This window comes from Styela clava, chromosome 5 (genome assembly GCF_964204865.1).
Source record: "Styela clava chromosome 5, kaStyClav1.hap1.2, whole genome shotgun sequence".
NCBI classification, from domain to species: Eukaryota; Metazoa; Chordata; class Ascidiacea; order Stolidobranchia; family Styelidae; genus Styela; species Styela clava.
Window position 1 is genome coordinate 12271158 of NC_135254.1, and position 25036 is coordinate 12296193.

At 33.9% G+C, this 25036-nt stretch overlaps 3 protein-coding genes across 3 annotated transcripts in view; 1 reads left to right on the top strand and 2 right to left on the bottom strand.

Annotated features, from left to right (window-relative positions):
• The window catches only part of LOC120344171 (valine--tRNA ligase-like), a 37549-nt gene extending 13629 nt beyond the window's left edge, over positions 1–23920 (top strand). The window contains exons 21-27 of the mRNA XM_078112590.1: positions 316–443; positions 865–1020; positions 1529–1741; positions 1841–1952; positions 4984–5159; positions 5622–5771; positions 23201–23920. Of these exons, the coding sequence (XP_077968716.1) occupies positions 316–443; positions 865–1020; positions 1529–1741; positions 1841–1952; positions 4984–5159; positions 5622–5771; positions 23201–23272 (1007 nt within the window). The 3' untranslated portion in view covers positions 23273–23920. The remainder of the gene's footprint in view (positions 1–315; positions 444–864; positions 1021–1528; positions 1742–1840; positions 1953–4983; positions 5160–5621; positions 5772–23200) is intronic.
• On the bottom strand, positions 6678–9262 carry LOC144422800 (general transcription factor II-I repeat domain-containing protein 2-like). Its single transcript, XM_078112639.1, has 2 exons — positions 9187–9262; positions 6678–8035 (listed from the first exon to the last, which is right to left on the bottom strand). The coding sequence occupies exons 1-2, from the start codon at positions 9260–9262 to the stop codon at positions 6678–6680; spliced, it is 1434 nt and encodes a 477-aa protein (XP_077968765.1).
• Positions 9807–22026, bottom strand: LOC120344197 (uncharacterized). Its single transcript, XM_039413312.2, has 16 exons — positions 21888–22026; positions 21271–21498; positions 20463–20655; positions 20213–20362; positions 19547–19715; positions 19214–19344; positions 18478–18645; positions 17663–17824; positions 15314–15441; positions 14777–14968; positions 13947–14172; positions 13224–13373; positions 12266–12434; positions 11356–11498; positions 10709–10891; positions 9807–10128 (listed from the first exon to the last, which is right to left on the bottom strand). The coding sequence occupies exons 1-16, from the start codon at positions 21977–21979 to the stop codon at positions 9961–9963; spliced, it is 2652 nt and encodes an 883-aa protein (XP_039269246.2). The 5' UTR covers positions 21980–22026; the 3' UTR covers positions 9807–9960.
• Positions 23921–25036: the final 1116 nt, after the last annotated feature.

Below are 25036 nucleotides of genomic sequence, written 5' to 3' on the forward strand. Positions count from 1 at the left end.
TTAGGGTTAGGCCATAATTTCAGGTACAAATACCACATGAGTCACTTGGCTAGTCCCCGAACTCTTAATAGAACTAAAATTGGAATAAAATTTTGGCCTAACCCTAACCTGGTACATATACTACGTTTCGGTGTCCGTCATCTTGTTCACATACTACCGGAGTAACACCATATTGGTTCGCATACTACAGAAATATCTAATAAAATAGGTAGGGATAGCTTTACTAAAAAGATTCTTATCCTTCCAAAAATGTTATTTCATTACGTCGTGGGTGGCAGTTTATACACAAGGTGCAAAAATGCCTCATAATTCCAGGTCGTGATATCAATCTTGATGTTAATCGCATTCTTGGATATCGACATTTCTGCAATAAATTATGGAATGCCGTCAAATTCTCACTACGATCACTTGGTGATAATTTTGTACCAAAAGCAAACTTCCAAGTTAGTATCTGCTTGTTCATTAGAAGATTTCAATATTTATTAGGTGAATTTTTATGTTTGTAATTATTAACTTGTGAGGCTTTTTACTGTATGTATAGAGAATTTTTTTCAAATATTATACTAGTAAGGAAGTAAAATACTAATGTTTTTTCCTACTTCAGTTCAAGCTAATTTTGGTATTAATTGATTGTCAGTTAGTTTTCAGTGAGTAACTCAACTGAAAAAATATCTCAACGTTCTTAGTAGCTCTCCTTAAACATAATTCTAATAAAATTTCTTATTTAATTCAGCTGTAACATATTGCCTGGTTTGAATCAAAGGTGTGAAGGGTCTTCGTTTTGTTTGAAATTCCAGTCTGCCTAAGTGAAAATTAAAAATAACTACTTTAACAACACTTTATTAATTTGTTATATTCTCTCAGCCCGATGGCACAGAAAGTATCATCGATAAGTGGATTCTCAATAAACTTTCAAGAGCTGTTGCAACTTGTGAGGAAGGCTTCAATACCTATCAATTTCCAAGCATAACGACTGCAATATACAACTTTTGGTTGTATGAACTATGCGATGTGTATTTGGTAAGTAATAAAAACGTTAGTCGAATGGGCAGTACTCATCAAATTAATTAATGTTAGTTTTTTTATAATAACAACTTCCTTCCAAGAAAATGTGGAAAACCAGGTTTATTTAGAACTTACATATTTTAATATGCAGTTCAAGAGTCCTGCTGCACACTAACATAAATATATTTCTGCAACATTTCGTCTAACCAAAATCAGACTTCCTCAGACAAGCAGATTACAACAACATTGTTGTGAACTGCTTGTCTGAGATAGTCTGATTTTGGTGAGACAAAACTTCACAGAAATATATTTGTGTTAGTGTGCAGCAGGAGCCTTCAATTGCATAATATGGTATTTTTATTCCTGCTACAGCATCCTCGCATTATACGCATACGGATCCACTAGCGCAAAGGCATTGAGAAAGGATTGGGAGTTAGTCTCGCGCACCTCTACTGATAGTTACATATTTTAGACAGTTTTTTCAGTAGTTTATTTCTCACAGACTTTTATTTTGAACTTTCAGGAGTGTTTGAAACCTGTATTTTCTGGGGCTGATGCATCAGCGATCAAAACATCACGAAATGTACTTTATACTTGTCTGGAAGTTGCGTTACGTCTCACTTCACCTCTCATGCCTTTTATCACAGAAGAGCTCTGGCAGAGGTTGCCACAAAGAAAAGAGAATGAACGAAGTTGTCCAAGCGTAATGGTGTCTGAATATCCAGGAGCAAATAAGGTATTTTGCAAAAATAAAGATTTTCTCCAACCTAAATTATATAAAACATGGTGATTATAAAATATATTAATGTTTTAATTAATAAATTTTTTTCACCAGTATTCATGGGCAGAGGATGCGATCGATTCAGAGATGGATTTAATTTCTTCTATCATTAAAACAACGAGATCGTTACGTGCTGATTATAACTTGACCAAAACAAAAGCTGAAGGTGATTTCAGTATTTTTATTTGTTCTTAATTTCAGAAATCAAATTTTCTAATCATTATTGATATTGATCCCACTTAATGTCTTACCTTATTATTGAAATTACTGTAAATCCTCTCGTATATACACACATGACTTTGATCGCACTGAAAATTTGGCTTATACACACATAACTCTGTAGTATATATATATATATATATATAGTACAGCAGTACTTTTGGAAGCAATCCGGAAATTGTCTATAGCAGGCCTGCCCAACCTTTTTCCTCTCGCGGGCCACTTTCACATAAGGAAATTCGTTGCGGGCCACAAACGCTTGTACCAAACTTTAATACCAACCAACAAATCCTGATTTCATTAGAATTTATATAATACATAAAAGGCAAGATTATTAACATAAAATCAATCACGTTAATAATCATTTACTGCATGGTCACTCATTAGTGCTGGCGAAATATTCAAATATGAAGTCGAATATTAAAATAGCAGTTTAATATTCGAATATCTGGTAACACAAGGCGTGGACATGACACTCGCGGGCTGCTGAATCAAAAAATCAATCATTACAGAACGCACTTGTGAATTTATGACGACCACACGAGAATCTGCGCAGAGTTACTAACAAACAAAGACGTAAAAATTGAGTCTTATATTTGAGTCATGGTCTTTAATTATTTAGTTATTTTCAGTGGCTATGATATTGTCTCATTGGGCGTAATGTATGCCAATGTCGCGGGAAGATCAAGTTTTGGTGGGCCGTTTTGTAAAATTTGAAACACTAATACAAGTATTTAATGAAAAAAACATTACAATAACTTTTGGACGAATATACCATATATACTAATTTGAATATGTAGAATTGTCAATTTTATCAGAATTATTGACGGATTCGCAGTGACGATATTTACGGCATTTTATTTAACGCAAACATATTGGGTCGCGGAGCCAGCAGCAAAGATTATTGTTGACTATTAATTTTACGTTGGCGATAAAGACAATCAAAGCCTACACGGAAAATCAATCAGAATGAAACTAATTTGAGAAGTTAGGTTTCAAATTCATTCTTATAATTGCACTCAGCGTTCGTCACCTATGATCCTACAACATCTTTCGAGATCGTCGAACAGAACGCACAGTCCTGCGAAGAAAAAAAACGAACGTCAATGTCCACCGTAAGACTTGATACATAAAACGTAATAATAAGAATCGACATCCGGATATAGGTAGATGGCGGGAATATTCACATCAAAACCACGAAACATACTCAAGCCTATTTATAACAGTAAAAAATTGGAAAGGCTGCTTACAAAATTTATTGGGCAGCCGCAAAAAACAATCAGGCGGGCCAAACGCGGCCCGCGGGCTGTGGGTTGGGCACCCTTGGTTTATAGCAGCGTTTCCCAACCTTTTTTGGTCGCGGACTATTTCCTCACTGATGAAAACCTTTGCAGACTCAACGTGAGTTTTTTGCAACCGTACTCTGTGTGAAGAAGTAATAAAATCAAACACAACAGAATTTTTCCGAATTTCAAAATCGGAAATGCTACGCAATTACGCCTTCGTTAAAAGACTTCTTTAGTGTATAAATGGACTTTTCTGTCGCGCAATATTCAATTCTTGACAACGACAAGAATTTAAAATGTTTTCCTACCTTAATTTAATTGTGTTCATGGTCACTCGCGGTTGCGTTGACTTATGACAAGATGAAAGCATTACTTCTTTTAAATGCCACGGCAATCTGCGAACATAATAATGTGAGAATATATTGCCCGGTTATATATATTTAGTTTTGATTTAAATTATTTGCGATCTTGCGAATTTGTTATCGCCGTTAGAAAAATCCTACTATCTGCTATAAATGTTTTAGAAAGTACAACTTGATTAATTACTCATTAAAAATATAATCAGTATATTAGTAAATAAAAATAAAAAATATTCATCGCCTTGCTTTAATATTAATTTAATCGTGATCATTTTACTCTGCGATTCGTATTTTTGTGAATTCGACAAATATGAGCTGTTCGTACAACAGTAAAGCCAGGAGTCGGCAACATTTTGTCGCTCGCAGGCCAAAATTAAAGGTTGCAAGTCATTGGTGGGCCGCGCATATTTTGAGAAGTCGGCGTATGGCCAACAAATCACATTTTTTCATACAGATCAGAAGTTAACTTGCCTAATTATAATTAAATTATAGGCCCATTCAACGTGTAATTGTGAATTATATACTTGTTAGGTTATGATATAATTTAGTCTAAACGTGCCGCAAATTAAATTCTGTCACTGATTATATTGCTCCGCTGGCCGTAGGTTGCGGACCTTGCTGTAAAGCAAAAAATTCTGAGGGAAATGCCCTGATACGAATACTACATTAGCACCCGAAATTTTGCAATTTGCAACATGTCTAAAAAAGCGTTTTTAAAAAACTTATGGTGTTTTCAGTTTTATTTTCAGTATTTTGTATTGCCGCTTTCGAATTTAGAAAATTTAGGTTGCCATCATTGACACCTACCAGAAAAATTATTCCTCGAACAACGACTAAAACCAATTGTTTGATTAAACAACGCGCAAGTGACCTGTCGCGTCACTTGTTACCAAATTTTCTAATAACAAATTGCTATTCTAATAATTGAATATTCGAATATATGCCAAGCCCTACTCATTCAGTATCCAGAAATTATTGACTCGATTAATGTTATATGAATAAACTTGCTTTTTATGTTTTATGTAAATTCTAACGTAAATCGTGGCTGATGGTTAAGTTTCGCCAAAACGTTTGCGGCTCGCAATAAATTTATGGCTCGTTGCGGACTCATTTGAGACCGCAGACTCGGGTTGGGAAATACTGGTCTATAGCAATAATGTGCCGATTTAGCTTGGCTCAGATAGTACAAAGTGCTGCCCGCAAGATATTTATTGATTCAATCAAGACACAGATTCCATTTTCCTATTCAAACTCTTCAAAGTATTTATTTGTTCATTTGTAGACCACCAATTGCTAAGTAAACCAGTGTGAATTTTTCTCACCTTTGTTTCAGTGTTTATCCATTGTACGGATGAATCCTTGGCAACGACAATAGCGAAGTATACAGAAGCTGTTAAAACTCTCTCATATTCATCTAATATCAAGATTTTGACAAAGGATGAGAAAGCGCCATCGGGATGTGCAGTTGGGATTGTCAACGATAAATGTGATGTTAATTTAATGTTGAAGGTAATATTGGGGATGTCTGATTATTTATACTTCCACACTTATAACTCTTTGCATTCTAATTGCGAATGTTTAAAATTCAGTTTTCTAAGCATTTTTATAGTCAAATCTGGGTGCTCCCGAAGTATGCGAACCAAGATGGCGGACATCGGAACGTAACATGGGTAACAGGTTAGGGTTAGGCGATAATTTTTTCCCAATTTTCCTTATTTTAGTCATATTATCAGTTCGAAGACTAGCCAAGGGCCTCCCGTAGTATTTATACCTAAAATTATGGCCTAACCCTAACCTAGTACACATATTACATTCCGATGTCCGCCATCTTGGTTCGCATACTTCGGGAGCCCCCAAATCTGTTATATGGAAATGCCACAACATCTTTTTTTATTATATGTGGATTGTGTTTATGTAGCATGTATGTATGTGGTTATTAAGTTTATATGAATCACTTGTTTAATTTCTCAGGGACTAATTGATCTTGAGAAAGAAATTATGAAACTTCGAAAGAAACAAGCAGAAAATGGGAAGAAGATTCAAGATATGGAAAAGAAAATGGCCAAGGAAGAATACAGCTCAAAAGTTCCAAAGAAAGTTCAAGAAGCTGAGTCCGAGAAGGTATTGTAATATAGAGTATATATTGCTAACATTCAGTTTCCGATGACGACCTATTTCATTAGTTAACATTTTTGAAAGGTAAATGAAATTGATTTTACAACCTGTTGGATTTCACAATTACAATCTGTACAAAGCTTAATATGGAATATATCTTGACGAATTTTATTTTATTCTTCATTTATACATATATATTGAATTTTTAGCTTATCTAACCAACCTAGCCCAATATTTCTGCATAGAAAGTTTTTATGTGGCTTTTTATATGTTAGTTTTATATGTTAACATGTACGTGTGTTTCACTGTTAACGGTGTCTGATGACCTCACATGCAGGCCACATGGTTTAGTGCAGGGGTGGCCAACCTTTCACATACCATGCGCCACGTTTTAAACATAATGTTTCAGATGCGCCGTAAATCTCTTGTATTCCCACGCCTAATGTCCGCTTCTTGTTGAAATTATATAAATTTATAATACACACACATATATACACACGTATATGTAGTTTTTACAATTTACAACTTCACATGAATAGAAATTAAGCAAGGAAGTATAATAAATAAAACTGATCAATTTTAACCAAGTACCGCCTTTATGAGACTTTTGCTGCTGTTTTACTTTCGCCAGTTTTTTATTCTTGGAGTTAAGTTTGTTACTGAGAGGAGCAGTGCATTCTTCAAATTTAAATATGTAAGTCTTGACCTCGCTTTGCTTTTGATTAGTTTGATGGCTGAAAATGTTTGTTCACATCTATATGTCGTTCCGAAACGACATATAAAACCCTGGGAAAATTTTCTCAGTTCTGGAAAAATTTTCATGGGGTAACGATTGCCAGAACTTGATCATGTCAGATGCACTTGGGACTGAAGAAAGCTCATCAAATTTAATTTTCAATGATGGATGAGTTTTCAAGTCGCAAGTATAGAGTTTTCTTCTTTTGAAATATCATGAAAACGACTTTCAAATGACTCTTGCAATAACTTGATTTTTCCTGTGTATATTGCCAAATTGCCATTACCAGCAGCACATTCACGGTGTTCTTTTATGTGAGGAAATTGGGACAAATCCTCTTTTTCCAACTGGGAAACGAAAAGTTTCAACTTCATCTTGAATGCGATAATTTCATTTACTAAGCTTGGAAATAGTTTGCTTTTGCCTTGCAGTCTCAAATTTACATCATTGAGATGGCTAGTAACATCAACTAAAAATGCCAAATCAAATAGCCAGTTTTTATCACATAAAAGTGCTCTTTCCTCAGGTAGCTCGTTTTTCTCTTCAAGAAAATCATGGACAGTATTTTTTAGCTTCCAAAATCTATTTAGCACCTGTCCCCTAGAAAGCCAGCGCACCTCACAATGAAGAACAAGGTCACCATATTCCAAATCCAACATTTCACAATATTCTTTGAATTCTCGTCTGTTTAATGCTCTTGCTCTGATTTTATTCACACATTTCACAACTGGCAACATAACATGCTGCAAATTTAAACTTTTTCCACACAGTGCCTCTTGGTGTATAATGCAGTGATATTTTAAGAGGGGACGATGTAAAAAGTAAAAGTGAAGCGACTCCAAGTTGAGAAGTTCTTCAAAGACACTGAAATTGTCATCAATTCCTCGTATAAATATGCTTAACTGGGCTACACCACATATGTCAGTTGATTCGTCCAATGCCAATGCAAAGAAAGTACAAGAATTAGCAAGGTCCTTCAATTGCTGAAACACATCACCAGAAAGTTCTTCAGTACGTCTTGTAACAGTCTGCTTTGATAGTGCTATTTCATCAGCTTTCCTTTTAATATTTCCATCACCCAGACTTCTTGCAAATATCTGGAGGCAAGGCTTAACGATTTCTTCTCCGTCAGAGAAAGCTTTTTTCTTTTTAGCCAGTGCTAAAGCAATTTCGTAGGAGACTTCGGTCATCGCCAGACTTCCACAACTTATTTTAGTAAATATGTTTTGTCGTTTTCTGATTTCTTCTTTTTTCTTAGTCACGTATTCTTTCCTTAACTCGGACCCAAGCACAAGCTTGGGTTTCCCTTCAATTTCAGTCTTATGTATTTCATAGTGTCTCTTAAGATCATGCCTTCTATTTTGTGAAAGAGTTTTTTCACAAACAATGCACAACGGTTTTCTTGACGGACCTGCAATAAATAACAACTCATTTTCCCATTGTTCATTAAATTCACGCTTACTATCAGTTTCCGCCTTTCTTTTGTTCCTTTTCTTTCGCACTGTGTTGGGTAACACAATATATAAAAGCAAAGCTTAATGCTTAAATTTTGAAAAGTACACAACTGCAAATGTTTACAAACAAAAATCAACCTTAGTTCACGCCTTTACACACACAAGAAGAAACTTTACCAATTAAGTTTACAGAAAACCACTCATTTAGAGAATTACCGAATCACTGAATTAAACACTGAATGAATAAACAACGAAAATTCTCGTATCCACGCAAAAATTCGAGCAATTTACGATAAACAGATTACGATTGATTACGAAACAGGGAACCATTGTGACGCCATGCTTCAAGTAGAAACTACAGTCTTCCTGAAAGTAGGAGAAAAACGCATTCTGTCTTATGAGCATTACGCAATAAAGCTGTTTTTAACAACGAAGAGAAAAAAGTACGATTGATAAGTAAAGTTAGGCGCAATATTGTGACAACAGGCCTTTAGTATCAATATCTACTCTACTCTACCCTCGATTCTAATTGGTCTTTGCTAATCAGCTGTTTGGCCTAGCGTCGCGTGATCTTACTCCAGGCTTCTTCAAGATTAGTACTTGTGTCACAGCAAGCGATTTTACGCTTCGCTTTTGTTGACAACGGTCATTTGAAGTTCGGATGAAAAAGGTGGTATTTAAGGGTCATTTTCAGCATGTTGTGGGTTGATTTATAATAATTTTTTTAGGCTTGGGCAATTCAACTGGTTGTTCAATGGTTATTGAGAGATATTTGGGAAGTCTGGGCAATGGAAAATCCATGTTTCAAGCTGATAAATGACGATTTTCTATTTTTCCAGAAGTTCTGAACTTTTTACTTCAGCAGGGAAAAAATAGTAAATTTTACTAATTTTTGCTAAAAGTCTAGAATGAATGTCATAAAGTCCGTCCAAAAGCTAACCTCGATAATCGCCTGTTGTTTCTAATTCCAACAAGCCGTAAGTGGGCGACGTGGAGTAAGGAGAATAGATTTTAGGTACAATCAAAAGTCACCATGTAAATCGCAAAAAAACGGCTTGGCGTGGAGAAGCCAAGTGCAATTAACAATTTTGGCATGAAAAGGGTTAAAGATGCAATGCGCCACCTCTAATCATGCAATGCGCCACGTTTGGCGCATGCGCCATAGGTTGGCCACCCGTGGTTTAGTGCAACATCTCTGCATGGTGCAGCTTTGCATGTGGCCTCAAAATACCGGCATAACTATTCTGGCAGGCTATCAACCTCACAATTGTTAGATTGCCATCTGTTTCAATACACAGATGTCTCATCATTAAGCATTTTAACTGGAATATAGTCTGAACATTTTGGTTCATTTAAATGCAAAGCGGGTTATTTAGTTATAATATAGTAAATGGGTATGATTCATTTTTTTGTGAGTCGTATGATTCCAGCTGGCAAAGTAAAAATGGTTAATGGGCGATTTTCTCTCATTGTCATTCATATTTATCTGTTTATGGTGAGTTAAATTGATTAGTTCACACCAGTCTACAAAGGAGCAAGCCACTATAATGAGTGATCAGTTTTACTCAAGATAGTCTCACCTAAATCATAATATTGCTGCGAAAATTCTGAAATAAACCTAAGTGATTGAAAAATCCTAATTGATTTAAGAGTCTGCTGCACCCTAACACAAATATATTTCTGAAGTTCTGTAAGGTCCGACTTCCTCAGAAAAACATTTCTCAAGTTTGATATTCTGAGTACTTGATTTAAATAATTTAAAATATTATAAGCTAAGTTCTTCAAACGACTATACTAAAATGATCTCAAAAGAGTATCACTTTATCATGTTTGTAGCAGAAGTAAGGAATATATCTTGCACAAGATTTCATGTATTATTATTGAACCAAATCAAAGCATAGAATATATACACCAAATGACAAACATAGGGGCACAACTGTTGGCTTCAAAAGTATATGTCTCAAAGTTCTTAGACTGATTACTAAGTAGTGAATATTCGCCAAAATCATTGTACAGTAGGATCGTTGACTTTTCCAATGAATAGAACACCATCTGTATTCTTTTCGTATATCATGAACAGGAAAGGTCTGTTGCAAAATAATCTGGGGGGAAGACTGAGAGGTACAATTCCAAATCCTGAAGCACCAGCTGCTTCAGTTCCCTTCTCATCCACCTGAACATGAAACGATAAAAATTCAAATGTGTAGATATTAATTACATGAGAGGGTCTGAATCAGTTATGAAATAAATAACTGGATGAGTAGTAGGGCATTGAGCTTTATTTCATAATGCTCTTTTCATTTACTTTTTGTCCGGGTGATTGTCATCCTGAGATACCTATGCTCCAATCTTATTTCTTACTCCTAAACGGAACAATGACAGAACAGCAAACCACTGAAGCATTGCTTTTTGGGTATGAGTAGTTGAGAGTACCGTCATTCAGTACTTTGGCATGGCAGAAACAACACATAGCTTATGTCTGGCTTTATATGCTGTTGTTTGCAGAAACATTTTAACTGTTTATGAAACATTAATCTATACCGATGGCAATGAACAAGTAACATGTCAAAAAAAATTAATATTCAAAATAATATCCATAAACATAATATGTACAATATTTTCTTCCCTATTCTCGCCTAATAACTACATGGTTGCACTGTATAGGTTAGTTTCCTATCAACGGCTTTGTTTGAAGGAAAGTTATGAAGCGCACACAATAAAATAATAAAAAATTAAAAGTCTGTATAACATACCTTTATAAATGTCTTGTGCACTGCTGTACTAACGTACAAATTAGGAGAGATTTCTGATGGATCAATCATTCCTGATAGGTTTGCTCTGATTGGATTAAATAAGTTTTTTATTCCAAGTCTCCTCAGGATGGGTTTGAGTTGATATGTCTTCGACATCTTGAATTTTGGTAGTAGCAGTCGAACCTAAATGGTAAATGTTTTTAGTATTTTTAAGTTTTTAGTATTTTCAAGTTATGTGTCTCGCTGGAAATTCTACCATCAATCAAATAAATTAAATTAAGACCCACCAACCTAGCAATTCACATCAGTAAAGCCCCCCCGCTGAGCACGAGGTTATCAAAAATATGATGATCCAGCTTGATGGAACACCACATGTTGGTGCAAAAATAGCAAAATTTTATTTGAAATAATATTGCAATTATTTGAAGTAAAATTCGGGCAACGAAATCAATTTCCTTGGGTAATTGTCATGTCTATTTGTGAAACTTGTTCAGGGACAGTGTTGTCGCTATGTGAATAACATTTCTAGTCACATACAGTGGGCCTATACACAATATTAATAACATGTTAAAATTCTGCAAGTTGTAAGACGTTTTTCAAATTTGCTTTTTCTTTTGAATATCTAAATGTTGTCTATAATTTCCTACCCGCTGTGTGTACTGTTGCTCTGCTTGAAGTTCGTCAAGTATTGGTTTCATTGTTTTTTCGCTCAACATTTCTTCGACCCTTTCAATTGATCCTCTACGTGTCGGTACAATCAGTATCATGCTCGCGTTATATTTTCCATATGCTGTTAAATATCCAAAGCATTTTGTTTGCTGGGTGAAGTTCTTGTTAAGGAATCGTTCAAAGCAAGGTCACTTGCTCAAAAATAATAGAAACTGATTTCTGAGCGAAGTTATGGGTGATTAATGAAGTGTCAAGAGCTATTAAAACTATGAAGGATTTGTTAGTAGATAAACACTACTTATTAAGAATTCGCTCACAATTGTTCAAGTGAACCGGTGGTTAGTCACGCTTTTTGCACTATCAAATCGAATGGCTAATTAACTATTCCATTCATCCCCATATTCATCATATTCCATTCATACCCGACATGGACTGCTAAGTGGTAACCACACGAGATGCTGTGGACTGCGGTATACCATAAAGCTGTTCTATTGACTTTCTTCTCTCAGGATAAAAATAAACATTCAATATGACATGTACACTTAATATGAGGACGTTATAGAAATGTCTAATAAGAGTACTTAAAAGACTTGTATCATATAAATTCAATTCTCAAACCCTCTTATAATCTGACATTGTTAGTTGGTGATTGTGTGAAATGTGCAATGTTTATCTTTTGGGATTTTTAGTTTGACGAAACCTCAACAGGATTGAGATTGTCATCAAGGGGTGATTGTGGATGGAAATTTTATGAGGATCCTTTGTGTCAGTTGTGTTTTATTGATCGCCATTTTAACAACTGTTTTATACTCTTCCCTTAAATATTTCAATCTTGAATCTTTCCAACTTGGATTTCTAACATATATATTCATCAGTAGTTTTACTCACCATCTCCTTCATATGGAACATCAAGTATTTCTGCCTCAAGATCTTCAGAGTATGTCATACGATAGTTTATCATTTTAGTCATGAAGTCAGCTTTCACTGTTTTATTATCATTGACCTTGAAGTCTTGCTTGAAAGTGTTCAGTGGATCAAATGGATATTTCCAAAGACCCTATAATGCAAAGATTTCGGTTGGAATCAAAATTTCATTTTTCTGCTATGATATAATTAGTCTATTCTATTATTATTAACCAGTTAATATTGGTTATTCAGATTAATATTTTCTATGAAGTTGACGTTTTTGCATGTAGATTCTCTAGCACCAGCCATTAATAATATGGAGCTACTAAACTTTGAAAAGAAATCAATATACCGGTAAATGAATATTTGTACCATCAAGAAACTTGCTGTTACAATTGTTCTGCATGTCACACAGGGTGACCCATAAAAACAGAGCCCAAAATTTCTTAATATGGAAATAAAATTAAAAAAAATTTAACACTCCAACTTATGTTTGTGTATGATTGTATCCAATTGTTTTAGTAATCTAGGACACGTTATACAAAAGTGTTGTTCTCTCTAAAATAGGTTCCAAATGACCTTGGTTCTTTTTGGTTCTTTTTTTTTTTTTTGGTTGACCCTGTACAATCTGGGTATGCTATTTAGTATGATTAGCATCAGGTCAGAGATGGATCATTGATTCGCCATCTTTAAATTCATATGTTACTTATCCAGGAGCAGTATGAGGTCTACCCTAAACATGGCGCACACAAAAATTAGGTATTCATCGCTAAATTACATGTATTAAATCATGTGATATCCAATACAATTGGGGGTTGAAAAATGATGCTGTAGACCTCTCGCTATAGTGTAAACTTGGAGGAAGATCTCACACTATACTAGAGTGGCACTTAGTTTTAATTTCACATACGACACATTTCACTTTTTTAACTATTAATACCTTGAAATATATTGCTGAGACTACAGCAAGAACAGTATCAGGTCTTATTGCTTTTCCACTAAATAAATCCTTGATTTTACCTTCTGTTGCTTTTTCTACCCATTGGTTGATAAAATTTCTAGATTCTGCTGAATCGGTTTGAAAATTCATCTGTTGTAGAAGTTGAATATTTGATAAAAAAGCAGAATTAATCTTATATCTTGTAAAAAAGTTAATAAACGATTACCGGTATATCTAATGATTCATTTCGTTTTATGATTTCCCTCAACTTCATTATTATCTACTGTAGAACACATATTCCCTCTTGTAGTTGTTTATGGGAGTAAAGTGTTGCATTAAGCTGACTAGGGTAGAAATGATTCCATAACGTCTCATGGATGGTTATATGATATCTTTCAATTAAAAGATTCAAATTATTGTTCCCTTGATATTTTGCAATATTTTTGCATAAATCTTGGATAACTCAATTTACATTGCAGTACAAATTACTATGAAATTTACTGAACTCAAACTATTATCCAAGCAACACCTTTGTAATATTTTTACGACTGATTAAAAAAATTAAAAAAAAAAGTTGCTGTGAATTATCCTTCCAAATCTGAAATACTGAGTAGATTCTAAATAATGAACCTTTGTCTTAGTCTTAGTTATTCATAAAATTTGTCTTAGTTATTCATAAAATCAAGACTGTAATTGTTCAATTCAATTTCAACGTCTCGATACCTTGGTCATCTCCACTCCATATTTTGCTGTTTGTTCAATGAATTTACTACTGAAGTTGAAACTTTTTTCACCAAATAGTCTATTTGCCGTTCTCAATTGCAAAGTATCCTCCTTTGCTGCTTTTACATCTTTCGTGCCTTTACCTCTGTCTTCCAATTTAGTTTCAATCAGTTCATTGCTGTACATTTTCATCAGGCATTCTATGTCATTTGGTTCAAAACCAGTCCTGTAATGGGAATATTTTCAAGGCATTCTAGTGAAATTCATTCCTTATCTTTAAAGTTGGGTTACCGGTACTTGTTTTTTTTTGTATGTGGACTATAGATAGCTTCAAACTGTTATCTATATGACAATACCCAAGCAAATGTCTATCTGACCCTCAAAAGTTGATAGCGCATGCAATTCGAAATATTTCACTGAACTACATTCAGTCAAGTGAAATTTTTTTAAGTTTTATGTTTAGTAATATTTTCAATGAATGGGATTTGAGCCTTATTCCATTCATCCTGATTTTTTTCTTTGTATTATTTTGCTCTTATTTTATTTCTCTATTTTTTTTACTTAGTATATTTTGTCTGCTTTTTAAAGTATATTTTATTCTATTAATTGAGTATATACACTTACCTAATCATATTCACACTTATTTCTTGGTATATTGAATATGGACAGGGTGTAATGAAATTGGCAGACTATGTTAAACTGGAAAGATATAGTCTTTTCGAATAATAGTAGCTCTTTACATATCGTCAGATATCAGTGGCTGTTTTTTCAGGCCTTGTTCAGAGCAAACGGTGTGAATAGGCACCGTATAAAAATATAATAATACATACGATGTGTTTTTAAACATCAATCCTTCCAGCATCTGATCCTTTGTGCTTTCTCTTGCTCCTGGCAACATCATCGACAGTCCAGAGCCAACTGTGGTTGGAGCAAGAAATATGTTCTGATTAGGCTTCAATTTTGCTGCTACTTTGTACATTTCATAAGCAAATATTCTGTTGGCTTCGGCACCTGATGCCATACTGTTGAAAGAGAATAATAGCATGAAACATAACACAAAAAGTAGCTTCTAGATTCAAACTTTGAAAGGATGTTCAAGAATATTCCGGATCTTGTATTTTGATAAATTTTGATGATTAGTTTGTATCGATTTTGAAAATAGTTGTTGGTAGGTGGAACTAAACAATGGACAGGTTATAATATTTAAGGCAAAAAGATGAAAAACATGAAACTTTCTTATAACTTATTATGGCCTAAAGGCTTTGTATTTCCCATTACTGGTCGTGATAAATCAGTTCAGTTACCGCAATATTTCCTATTTTTTCCCCAATGTGCAGGTTATTTAGACAATTAGAAAATATTGTTACCTGCATTCATCAGATGGTGTTGTCGAAGTTTTCATTTTATCTGCTTTTGACATTACGGCCAAACATATTGCAATACCCAGACTGATAATAATATTCTTCATTTTTATCATAATTATTAAATTATAAATCTAAAAGTGTACGACATGAAAATTGAGGCACCAAGGAAAAAATTATTTCAATAATCTACTATATACCATGTTTTGAAAAAAGGTTGAACAAAATCATTAAATATATTTTTAAGTGGGATTGATTTCCTGCCCTGAAATACTCTGAAGTTGAATATCAATACTGATCAGAGGTTGCCTGATATCCAGCACTCTACAAAGTTCTCAACCATCAACTTACATCAAGTAACTACAAATTTGTAAATAACGTTGATCTCGCATATCACATTCACAAATAACAGTTACATTGAAAAATGAGGTTGAGGTTAATGTACGCTCATTTCTCTCTCAGAATGAACTGCATACATACTTAGAGATAGCAGCTACGATTTCTTATATATGGTCTTCCTGTTCAACCAATATCACAGCTCAATGCAACTTTTAGTCTCTAATTAAAATGTCCTGATAACTATCGAAATTAGTGATTTATAGAGGTTAGATGAATATAAAAACGTATCTAGAACCTTTAATCATACTCATGTGATGAAAATGTTCCCATTTGTTGCCAACTAAGCTCACTTTCATAACACTCAAGTCAATAAAACAACCTGCGTACACATGTCATGAAATATTTGCTCGAAACGTTTTTCTTTAAACTTGTGATATATTTAACATAACTTTCTCTCAGTTTCTGTACCTGAAATGAATAAATTGTCATTCTGTTTTTCGATAGTGAACATGCTCACGTGTTTTGCCTTACGGCTATACTTAGAACATGAGATAATCTTATGCTAGAGGCATGTTTTTCAATGTGGTTTTGTTTTCAATTCCTGATTTATGTCATGCTAACATAGGTAGTCAACATAAAGTGATGATTATTCATACTGTAATGGCTATATCCAATTTTGATAGTAAGCGTAAATATGATCCAAAATGCTTGCATAGCGCTATATCATATGTATGGCAATAGGCTGTGTGATGCTAGATTTAACAGCATTAACGTATTATAAGCATTGACAGCAAATGTTCAGAATGACTTCTCTGATTGCTTGAAATTCTCATATGAAGTCTCAATTCTGATAAAAATCTTCAAAAAACTTCTAATGCGGAAAAAAAAAACTGATTGTACGCTTGAAGAAGCATCAGAGAAATGCTTTATAACAACGCTTAAAGTGAGTTCTTTGCAATAATATGTACTTCTTCTTTGTAAACAAGTATGTGTGTACTTCTCATTTATGACAGAAAATGTTATACAAATTTCTATACTTCTGACTTACTGTCCCCTTAGAAAGAAGAAGATTACTTCATTATGACTTCATCCACATTCAACTCCATGCATATGAAACGAATAATCGGTTACGGTTCCTATACCCACGTAGACTTATAACCTAGACCAGTGGTTCTCAAACTGCGGTCCGCGGTAAACGATTTATGTTGCCTAGATAAGCATAGCTCTATGCTATGTTCTCCTATTGTATTTTTGATTTGAAGATTGTGGCGGTCCGCGGTTACTTCAGAGAAGCCGATGGGGTTTTCAGGCACAAAGTTTTCTGATAAAATCAACTTTCCTCTCCTCTTAGACATCAAACAAACATGGTAGTCTGAAATGAGTTGATTATAATTCAGCCTGCTTTCTCTTTGTACTTTAGAAACCCAATGTTTCATTTTCAAGATCAACTTACAATCGCTGTAAACTGTAATGTACAGAACTGACACCATATTTGAATATGTTTCTCAATTTTATTTCCTGATTATCATTGTAATATTGTTACAAATAGTATTCATTTATAGAAGACTTAGTAATTCATAAAACAAAATTGCAGAATTAAGCTTATACAACTGCATCTGTTTGCTTTTAATAATAAATTGCTCATTCTGCAGTCATAAAAGCTGTAAAGTCGGGAGTTCATCATTCTTCATTGATGGGGAGCCGTGGTTGGGATTCCAGACCTTTCATAGTTATTGTCGAAATTGACTTTTTTGACGAAAATTTAAAAAAAATTGAGTCAACTAAGCACTCTCAAGAGGTATTTCTTGTATACATACACATTTTATTATCAAAAGTGTTTTTGTCCGGACTTCAGAGCTGGAGCCATAATCAAGAGTCTTAATTTTTTACAACTTAAAGCAGAGTCTCTATTTTAATGTCTCGGTGTCTTGTGTAAATTTTCCCCGTTTCCACATCCCTGCAAGATTGAGTTGGAATTAAAGTTGGAAACAGTGGGATTGAAACAAGTTTTTATCATTGTATTGGCTGATCAATTCTTCCCATGAACAATATTGTGTTTGTGGATTTTTCTCGAATAATCAGAACGAAAGTATGATCAAAATGAAGTACGACATCATCTGCTGATCTTGAAGATCCTATAGCTAATGAGGAAGCAGCCGTTGTCCCTTCTTCATTCACCTGTAAAACCAAATTATGTTTATTATTAAAACCAAATTACCAAAGATGATTATTTCATTTATCGGCTGATAAATTACATTTTTCAACATGTACCCAGGGTGTGCAACTGTTTTTCAAAATGGGCCAAAACTTGAAATTATGGTGCCGCTGAGGACCAAACGATCGAACAACCTTACATTGACTAGCAAAATGCTTTGTAAAATAGTCGCTTGGCATTGTGCTCATTCATTACTGCCATGGTGCTTTGACAAATCAGTGACAATGAAGTATCTCAGACACCATTCAGTGCCTTCCATAATCCACCATCCTTTATTTCTGGTTGACATTTAGTCTTTACTATCTCTTTTTCTATCATAGCATAGCACCAACAAAGTAATATCACATTGTTGAATCCTCACTGAACGAAACATCACACCCGCGTGATGTAACACAAAGTCAAAAATTCCCATAGTGATGTTGAAAGCATTTCAAAATAGGTATAAAATGTCTGTTATAGGCAATATAAATGAGTTCCACAGGCTGTATGTTGTACATCTCTGTTATACACTGTTATTTTTTATTTAAGAAGTTTTTTTTAGATCACCTTGCAAAAATTAGCAGTGTTTGTTCACTGTTAATTTTGTTGTTCTATATGAGTTCTAAGTTATTGTTACCTCCATAAATGTCTTGTGCATGGCAGTTCCCAGGTTGATATTGTATTTTTCATTCATTCCAGAAAGATCAGCATCATTGTTGAACAAAGTAACAACATTCAAACGTTGTAATGTTTCAACAAGGTCTATATCATAATTGATTCGAAATTTTGGAAGTTTCAAAGTAACCTGAGAAATAGATTGTAGGATGATATTATCTATGACATACACATGACTGAATTTTTTAGTTCTCAGTTTTTTATTGGTATGACATTGTGACCAATCAAATTCGTGTAATTTTAACCTCTGTTGGGAGATTAGTCATTCAGACTTGAGATAATTTGAGGCAAGTATTCAAAATAGCAAAAAGTATCTGGGAGAACAATTTACAGTGTTGAAAAATTTTGTATTGTAAAACTAAACCGAAAATACAATAACTTGCTGCAGTAATAGCTCAAAAAAAAATATTATGTGATTAAATTTTAGTTTAGTTTTCAACATGACCTTAGTTAAAGATATAAGAATATAACGTTTTAAGTGTCTGGTGCAGTATATATTTTTGTTTCACCATTGTTTATGAAATCTATACTTTGATTGGGACTTGACTTGTGAATCAAGAAAGCAAACTCTTGCTAATGTTGTGACTGAGCGATTACTATGCTATCCTTCCTCTAAATTTCTTAGTTCCCTCTTACCATATTCCCATTTCCCAAAAAATTAATAGTTTCGAACAAACTTGAGTAAGGCCATGGCATACCTTTTGTTTATACACATTACGTAGCTCACGGTGGAAAAAATCTTCATCCATATTCAAGAGCAATGGCAAAAATTTTCTTTTCCATGGTAAATAGAGCTCCATTGATACTTTGTAGTCAGAATTTTCAGGTGCTGTAAAGGTTGCAGAGGTAACACAACTTTAGTTATTAATTTATCTGTTAATACAATTGCCAACTCCTCTTATTTGTTATTTTGAGACGGGGTCTTCCAGATTAAAAAATTTTAACAAAAGTTTAGTGTTTTTTAAAAATAGTGAATATTTTTTTATTTGGCTTATCGTTTTGTACCATACTTGTATGTTCATAGCCTTCACCTTTTGTTTTATAAGGTAGAACCAAAATATGACATCGGCAGGGTAATGCTTTCTTGTATTCAAGTTGAAAAACTCCGTCCATATAATCTACTCCTATTTCTGTTCCGTCTTGCATTGTAAATGTCCCAGGTTTAGTTCTTTCATGTTCAAACTTATATTCCCATTCTCCCTGTGATAAATGCAGAAGATATAACCACAACTTGGAATTATAGCTATGAACACAACGGGTTGTAGTTCCACTCAGATATAGTATATTGGGTAAACTGAGTCAAATTTGGAAGATAACATTCCTGCAGAGTAAGGTGGTTTACCAGTGGTTTGTTGTTCTGAGCCAAATATGTACAAAGCGAATAGAATATCTTATTGCATTCAAATATTGTGATATCCAATATAGTGAATAAAATATGTAAGGAAATATTTAGGATATGGTCATTCGAATTTTTTTTTTTGTTGAACAAAATCTAAATTAGGCTATATTTAGTGTACAATAACATTTTTGTTTGCATTCAGAATACCAATTGTTCAATTTTGGTTTTCCTTTTATTTTATTTTCCGAAAGAGCACAAACCGGCGTCAACTGTATTAAAAAAAATTCAGACTCTAATATATAGATATCAAAATTAGTAGATCTTATATTTATGATAAATCCTTCATACTGCATCTTACCTTGAAATATACTGAAGAGACCAGTGTTAATAGGGTATTGCTCGTTATATAACCACTTGGTAATGCTTCTGGTATTGTGTTCTCAGTTTTGTTACTGACCCACTCATTGATGAGAGTTCTGGATTCTTCTGCATTATGCATAAAATCCAACTGAAATACAACATAAAAATTTTTGATCAATCAAACTTATAAGAATAGTAATGAACTATTTGCTTTTAGCAAAAATGAACCAAATATGTTTATATATTACTTGTTCTAGTCTTGCTCCAAAATATCTTTCCGTGTCATCAATAAAATTTGGTAAGAATGTTTCGGACTGTTCTGCAAATAGTCTACTTGCAATCGTGAACATGTAGCCACCATGCTCTGAACTTCTTTTCATATTGCCCAAAACCGTCTCATAGAGCCTTGGCACATCTCTCTTTGTGTATTTTCTTCCGTTTCTGTTAAAAAAAAGTGAATATGATTAAAACAACTGTTGAATAATTTGTACATCCGCCTAGGATTTAGGGCATTGAATTTGCTGGCAGTCCATTCCACATTTCTGGTTAGTATTTACTCTTAGCATCTGAAAATTTTTAAGAAACTATCCATTTCCAAATATTTTATCGAGATTTGATCTTGAGTATGTTCATGCTCAATTCTTTCAACACAAAATAAAGATTTTTAAAACTTAAAATGGCCACAATTATCAATAATACTGTTTTAACTATGATGTCGCCGATAGACAGCCAATTTAGGTTCATATTTTTCTACAAGTTGTCATGCAGCAAGACTGGCTGGTAAGCATGAATAGAATGTTGCTGGCAGATCTATTAGCAACAACACTAATAACCTATAAATGAAAATGTTTGACTAAGCATGCTAAAATAAGATAGCCACATTGAACGATGATTTAATTTCACCTTCATTTTAATGAATAAGCTTATATCTGACTTCTTTTAATCGTAGTTTTTGATCAACATCAACACCATTTATTAATAGAATACGATAATCTCAATTCTCAATGATAATTTCACAATAAGTCAAAGCCCTAGTTTCACTTTAAATATTCCTACTTCTTTTCCCCGATAGTATCATATCCGAGTAGTTTCATCAGTTCAGCCTCTGTTTCACCTTCTGCTCCAAGTAATACCATTGACAACCCAGTTGAAACTACAAAAGGTGAAATGACAATGTTTCCTGATTCCTGCTGTCTCGCAATATTTTTAAACAAACGATGTGCAAAATATCTGTTTGCGATTGTTGTCATCCTCCAGGTTTTGCCTGCGTCTGGAGATCCTCGCCTGGAATGTTTTCAAAAATTTTGCACGTTGATGTGTGATATTTGAACGATACGATAGACGATAAGACGATACTTGGAATGTTTAATTCCATATAAATAGCATTAACATACATCAAAATACATTTTACAGTTTACATTTCCATCCTGTAAGCCTAAGATATAGAATAATTGATTGCTGTCAGCCTTCAATGTGAAAATCGTCTTAATGCAAATGCAAACTAGTAGTTAAAACTGTTTTTTTATACATTGACTAAGTGCTTTCAAAAAGCTATCATTCATGCTAATCATTGAAATGACAGATCTTTTGATCACATTATTGAAACCAGGGACTACAATAGTTTTGTTTTATAATACTGTGGGCAAGCATTGTTAAGCTATAACATTTCTTACCTTTCAGGTGAATTTTTCTTGTGTCCTAGTCTTTTATAAGCAAAACAGCAAGTGAATAAAGCACTTGCGATGAAAATGTACCAATACTTCATTTTATTCTATATCTATAATATACACAAAATGAATTTTGATGATTAGTCTGCATCAAAATATATTTTTCTTCATGCCGTACAATATTGACGTGCGAGCTTGTTGTTAATTCGCTCTTTAAAACAATATGTCTCAAGCTTTGAAAAATCGCTTTATCAACTGTATCTAATACCATACCCAACTTAACTTGTAATTGTACGAAGCAGGTGCATGTTTTATCGTTTTCTTATCATTTCTGCTCATGAAATATAAAATCCTACCCTAAATGTGACCCCATTTCTTTGCGAATGCGTTCGTACGTTTCTGAATTGACAGTCGACCTTTAAATACAAATTTTAAGACCCATTTCTTGAATTACTCTTCCATTGAAGGGTTTAAATATTTGCTTTACGTCATCCTAGTTTCAATGAGATTTGAAGGAAGTTGTTGAAACACTTTCTGTTTCCTGTTATTCAGGAGAAAAGTTTAACCTTTTTTATAAAGCAAATGAATTTCTTTCAAGTTCTTTTAGCATTTGTTTACTTCTTTACCAAACTTGGTTCGAAATTTAAGAGTTTGAATGGATGATGCAAAACTTGCCTCATAGCAATGTCTATCAACAAATCAGCACTTTGTTAATAATTGAAAACTACTATACTAATCATCACTTTCGTCAAATATTCGTTTCTAGAATGGCCTTATTCTGACGCATTCCTGATAAGAATCGTATCTTTTTGTATCACATCCACTTATAAAACAAACCATGATCCTTCACTTTATAAAAAAAATATGCCTGCTGGTTGACTGGTTGAAAAGAGAAAAAAATGATTTGCTTTCAAGAGTATTATGTTTGATCATAGCCCTCTTCGGCGATTTTTTTTTTCATTTAGAATTTAACCCCAGATGAAAAAAATTTGTGTATGTCAAATTTTTCATTGATAATTTTGTGAACTAGTCAAAATTAACAAAAATGTTAACGATACTAAAACATAGATATATCAAAAACGCTGTTGTGAAAGGCAAATTGGATGGTTCATTTCTGCTCAATTTCTCTATTTGTCTTGGATGAGATATTTAGAAGAATCAATGTTTTATATTTTAATAAAGAATCGGCCTGAAACATTTTCCAGTTGAGATATGAAACGTGGATCGATAGTTTAAAATCCCTGTCTTATGCGACCACAATCGCCGCGTTCAAAAAACTTCACTCTCAAATATATGGCTAATAATCAACTTTTGTTCAGGTTCAACAACTCAAAACTGAATTGAAAAAAATGCAAGAAGCAGAAAAGAGTTTTGTGTCAATGATGAGCTGATGTGGAGACAATAAACAACGTTCCTATCATGTTTTATTTTGGAATTAAATTGGTAGCCCGAGTCTTTTTATAGAGAAAATCTAAAATTTGTTGAATAGGAATATTTATGTTGTAGTGTTTTGAATATCTTTCTTGGTGTATACTGAATGTCCTGCAAAGGTTTCTCCATTCTTGGTAGTGTTTGCCCTTAGAATGTGTGACAGTGTGTAGGATCATTTTTTGCCAACTTTTTTAAATCAACAGGCTATATAACTGTTTTTTGGTAAGTGATGTACACTCGTCTCCTTTCTGTTTAGTGTTCATTTCAAGACCACATAGCAACTCGTTGAAATTATATTTAGAGGTGATTTAACATGCTTTGCTTATTCTAAGAGTTCTTGAACACATACGCTTCTTTTGGATCATAATTTGTTTGACAACCTCACTGTTATCCAATTTGAGTTATTTACAGTTCAGGATTTACGAAGTGTAATAAAATTGGTGAACACATATTTGAGTTTCTAATCATCTCAATTTCATTGACCTGTACTACGTTATGGAGATATTTTTAACATGACCCACAGTTAATTTATGCAGGTGTATCCATCTATTAGATTGTTAATTTTTAATTCAATTTGCCGTTAGGAATAATTATTGAAGTCGACATAATTTTGTTTCGTGTTTGAAAGTTTTGCAGGGTTGGATTAACTGAAGTACCAATAGCTACTGCGACAGTTATTGAATACCTCTTGACGCGGGACTCTAAGTCTAGGTGTTTCAGGTCAATACAGTCAGGAAGACAGCTACAGGGTAGTGAATTTTCTGGGAAAAAACTTTTTATAATATATTATTTGATGAAACCAAGGCGACTGGTTTCTTACGGTCACAGAAGTACTAGCGGAAATATGACAGTAATACTCCATGCATGAACCTGTCATTGATTTATTCAGAGCAGTACTTACCCAATGAACGAACACGGTAAAGTAATCATTCATCGGCTTGTTTTGAGTCGAGTCCTTGGATACGGTTTGCATGATTTCCTCTAGCGTCGCTATTAGATCTATTTTAGGATTGATATGACCGTTTGTGGTAAAACTTAGACTCATCCTAGTTTCCCATTCAGAAATCCCAATCGAGCCTGTTTCTGAATATTTGGCGAGTTACATACAAACTGTGTAGTTTATCCGACATCGTACGTTACACCAAGACCCGAATGAAGGGTGTAGTCGTTAGCATAAACAAATAAACTGGAAATGAGATTATCCAGAAGATCCTTGATGAATATTACGAACAATGTAAGGCCAAGAATTGAGCCCTGGGGAACTGCAGAAGAAATTGGATATATCTGGGAGCGTTGTTTATCAAGGATAACGCTGATGTTGTAATCAGGAAGAAAGTCTCACTGTATAGACTAGTATCGAATTTTGTGCAAGAGCCCGGAGTCGAACTCTGTCGGAAGTTTTTGAAATATACAAGACAATTGATTTAGATTCGCCATGACGCGGTATATTGTTTCAGTAATAACTTGGACGGAGTTATAACATTGAAAATGACGTAAATTACCAAATAAGTCAAGAACTCAACCTATCTTTTCAAAACTGTGAGGACCTGTGGATTGAGATGAAGTATTCCCAACCAAACTCAAAAATCCAAATCCTCATTAGTGGTGTGATTCACAAGCACACTAAGCGTGACATTCCATCTTTCAATGGCTTGTTTATTTGAAAAGTTGGCTTTAGCAAAAAAGCAGTTCTCAATCCTATGAGACTTTACTATAAATGAACC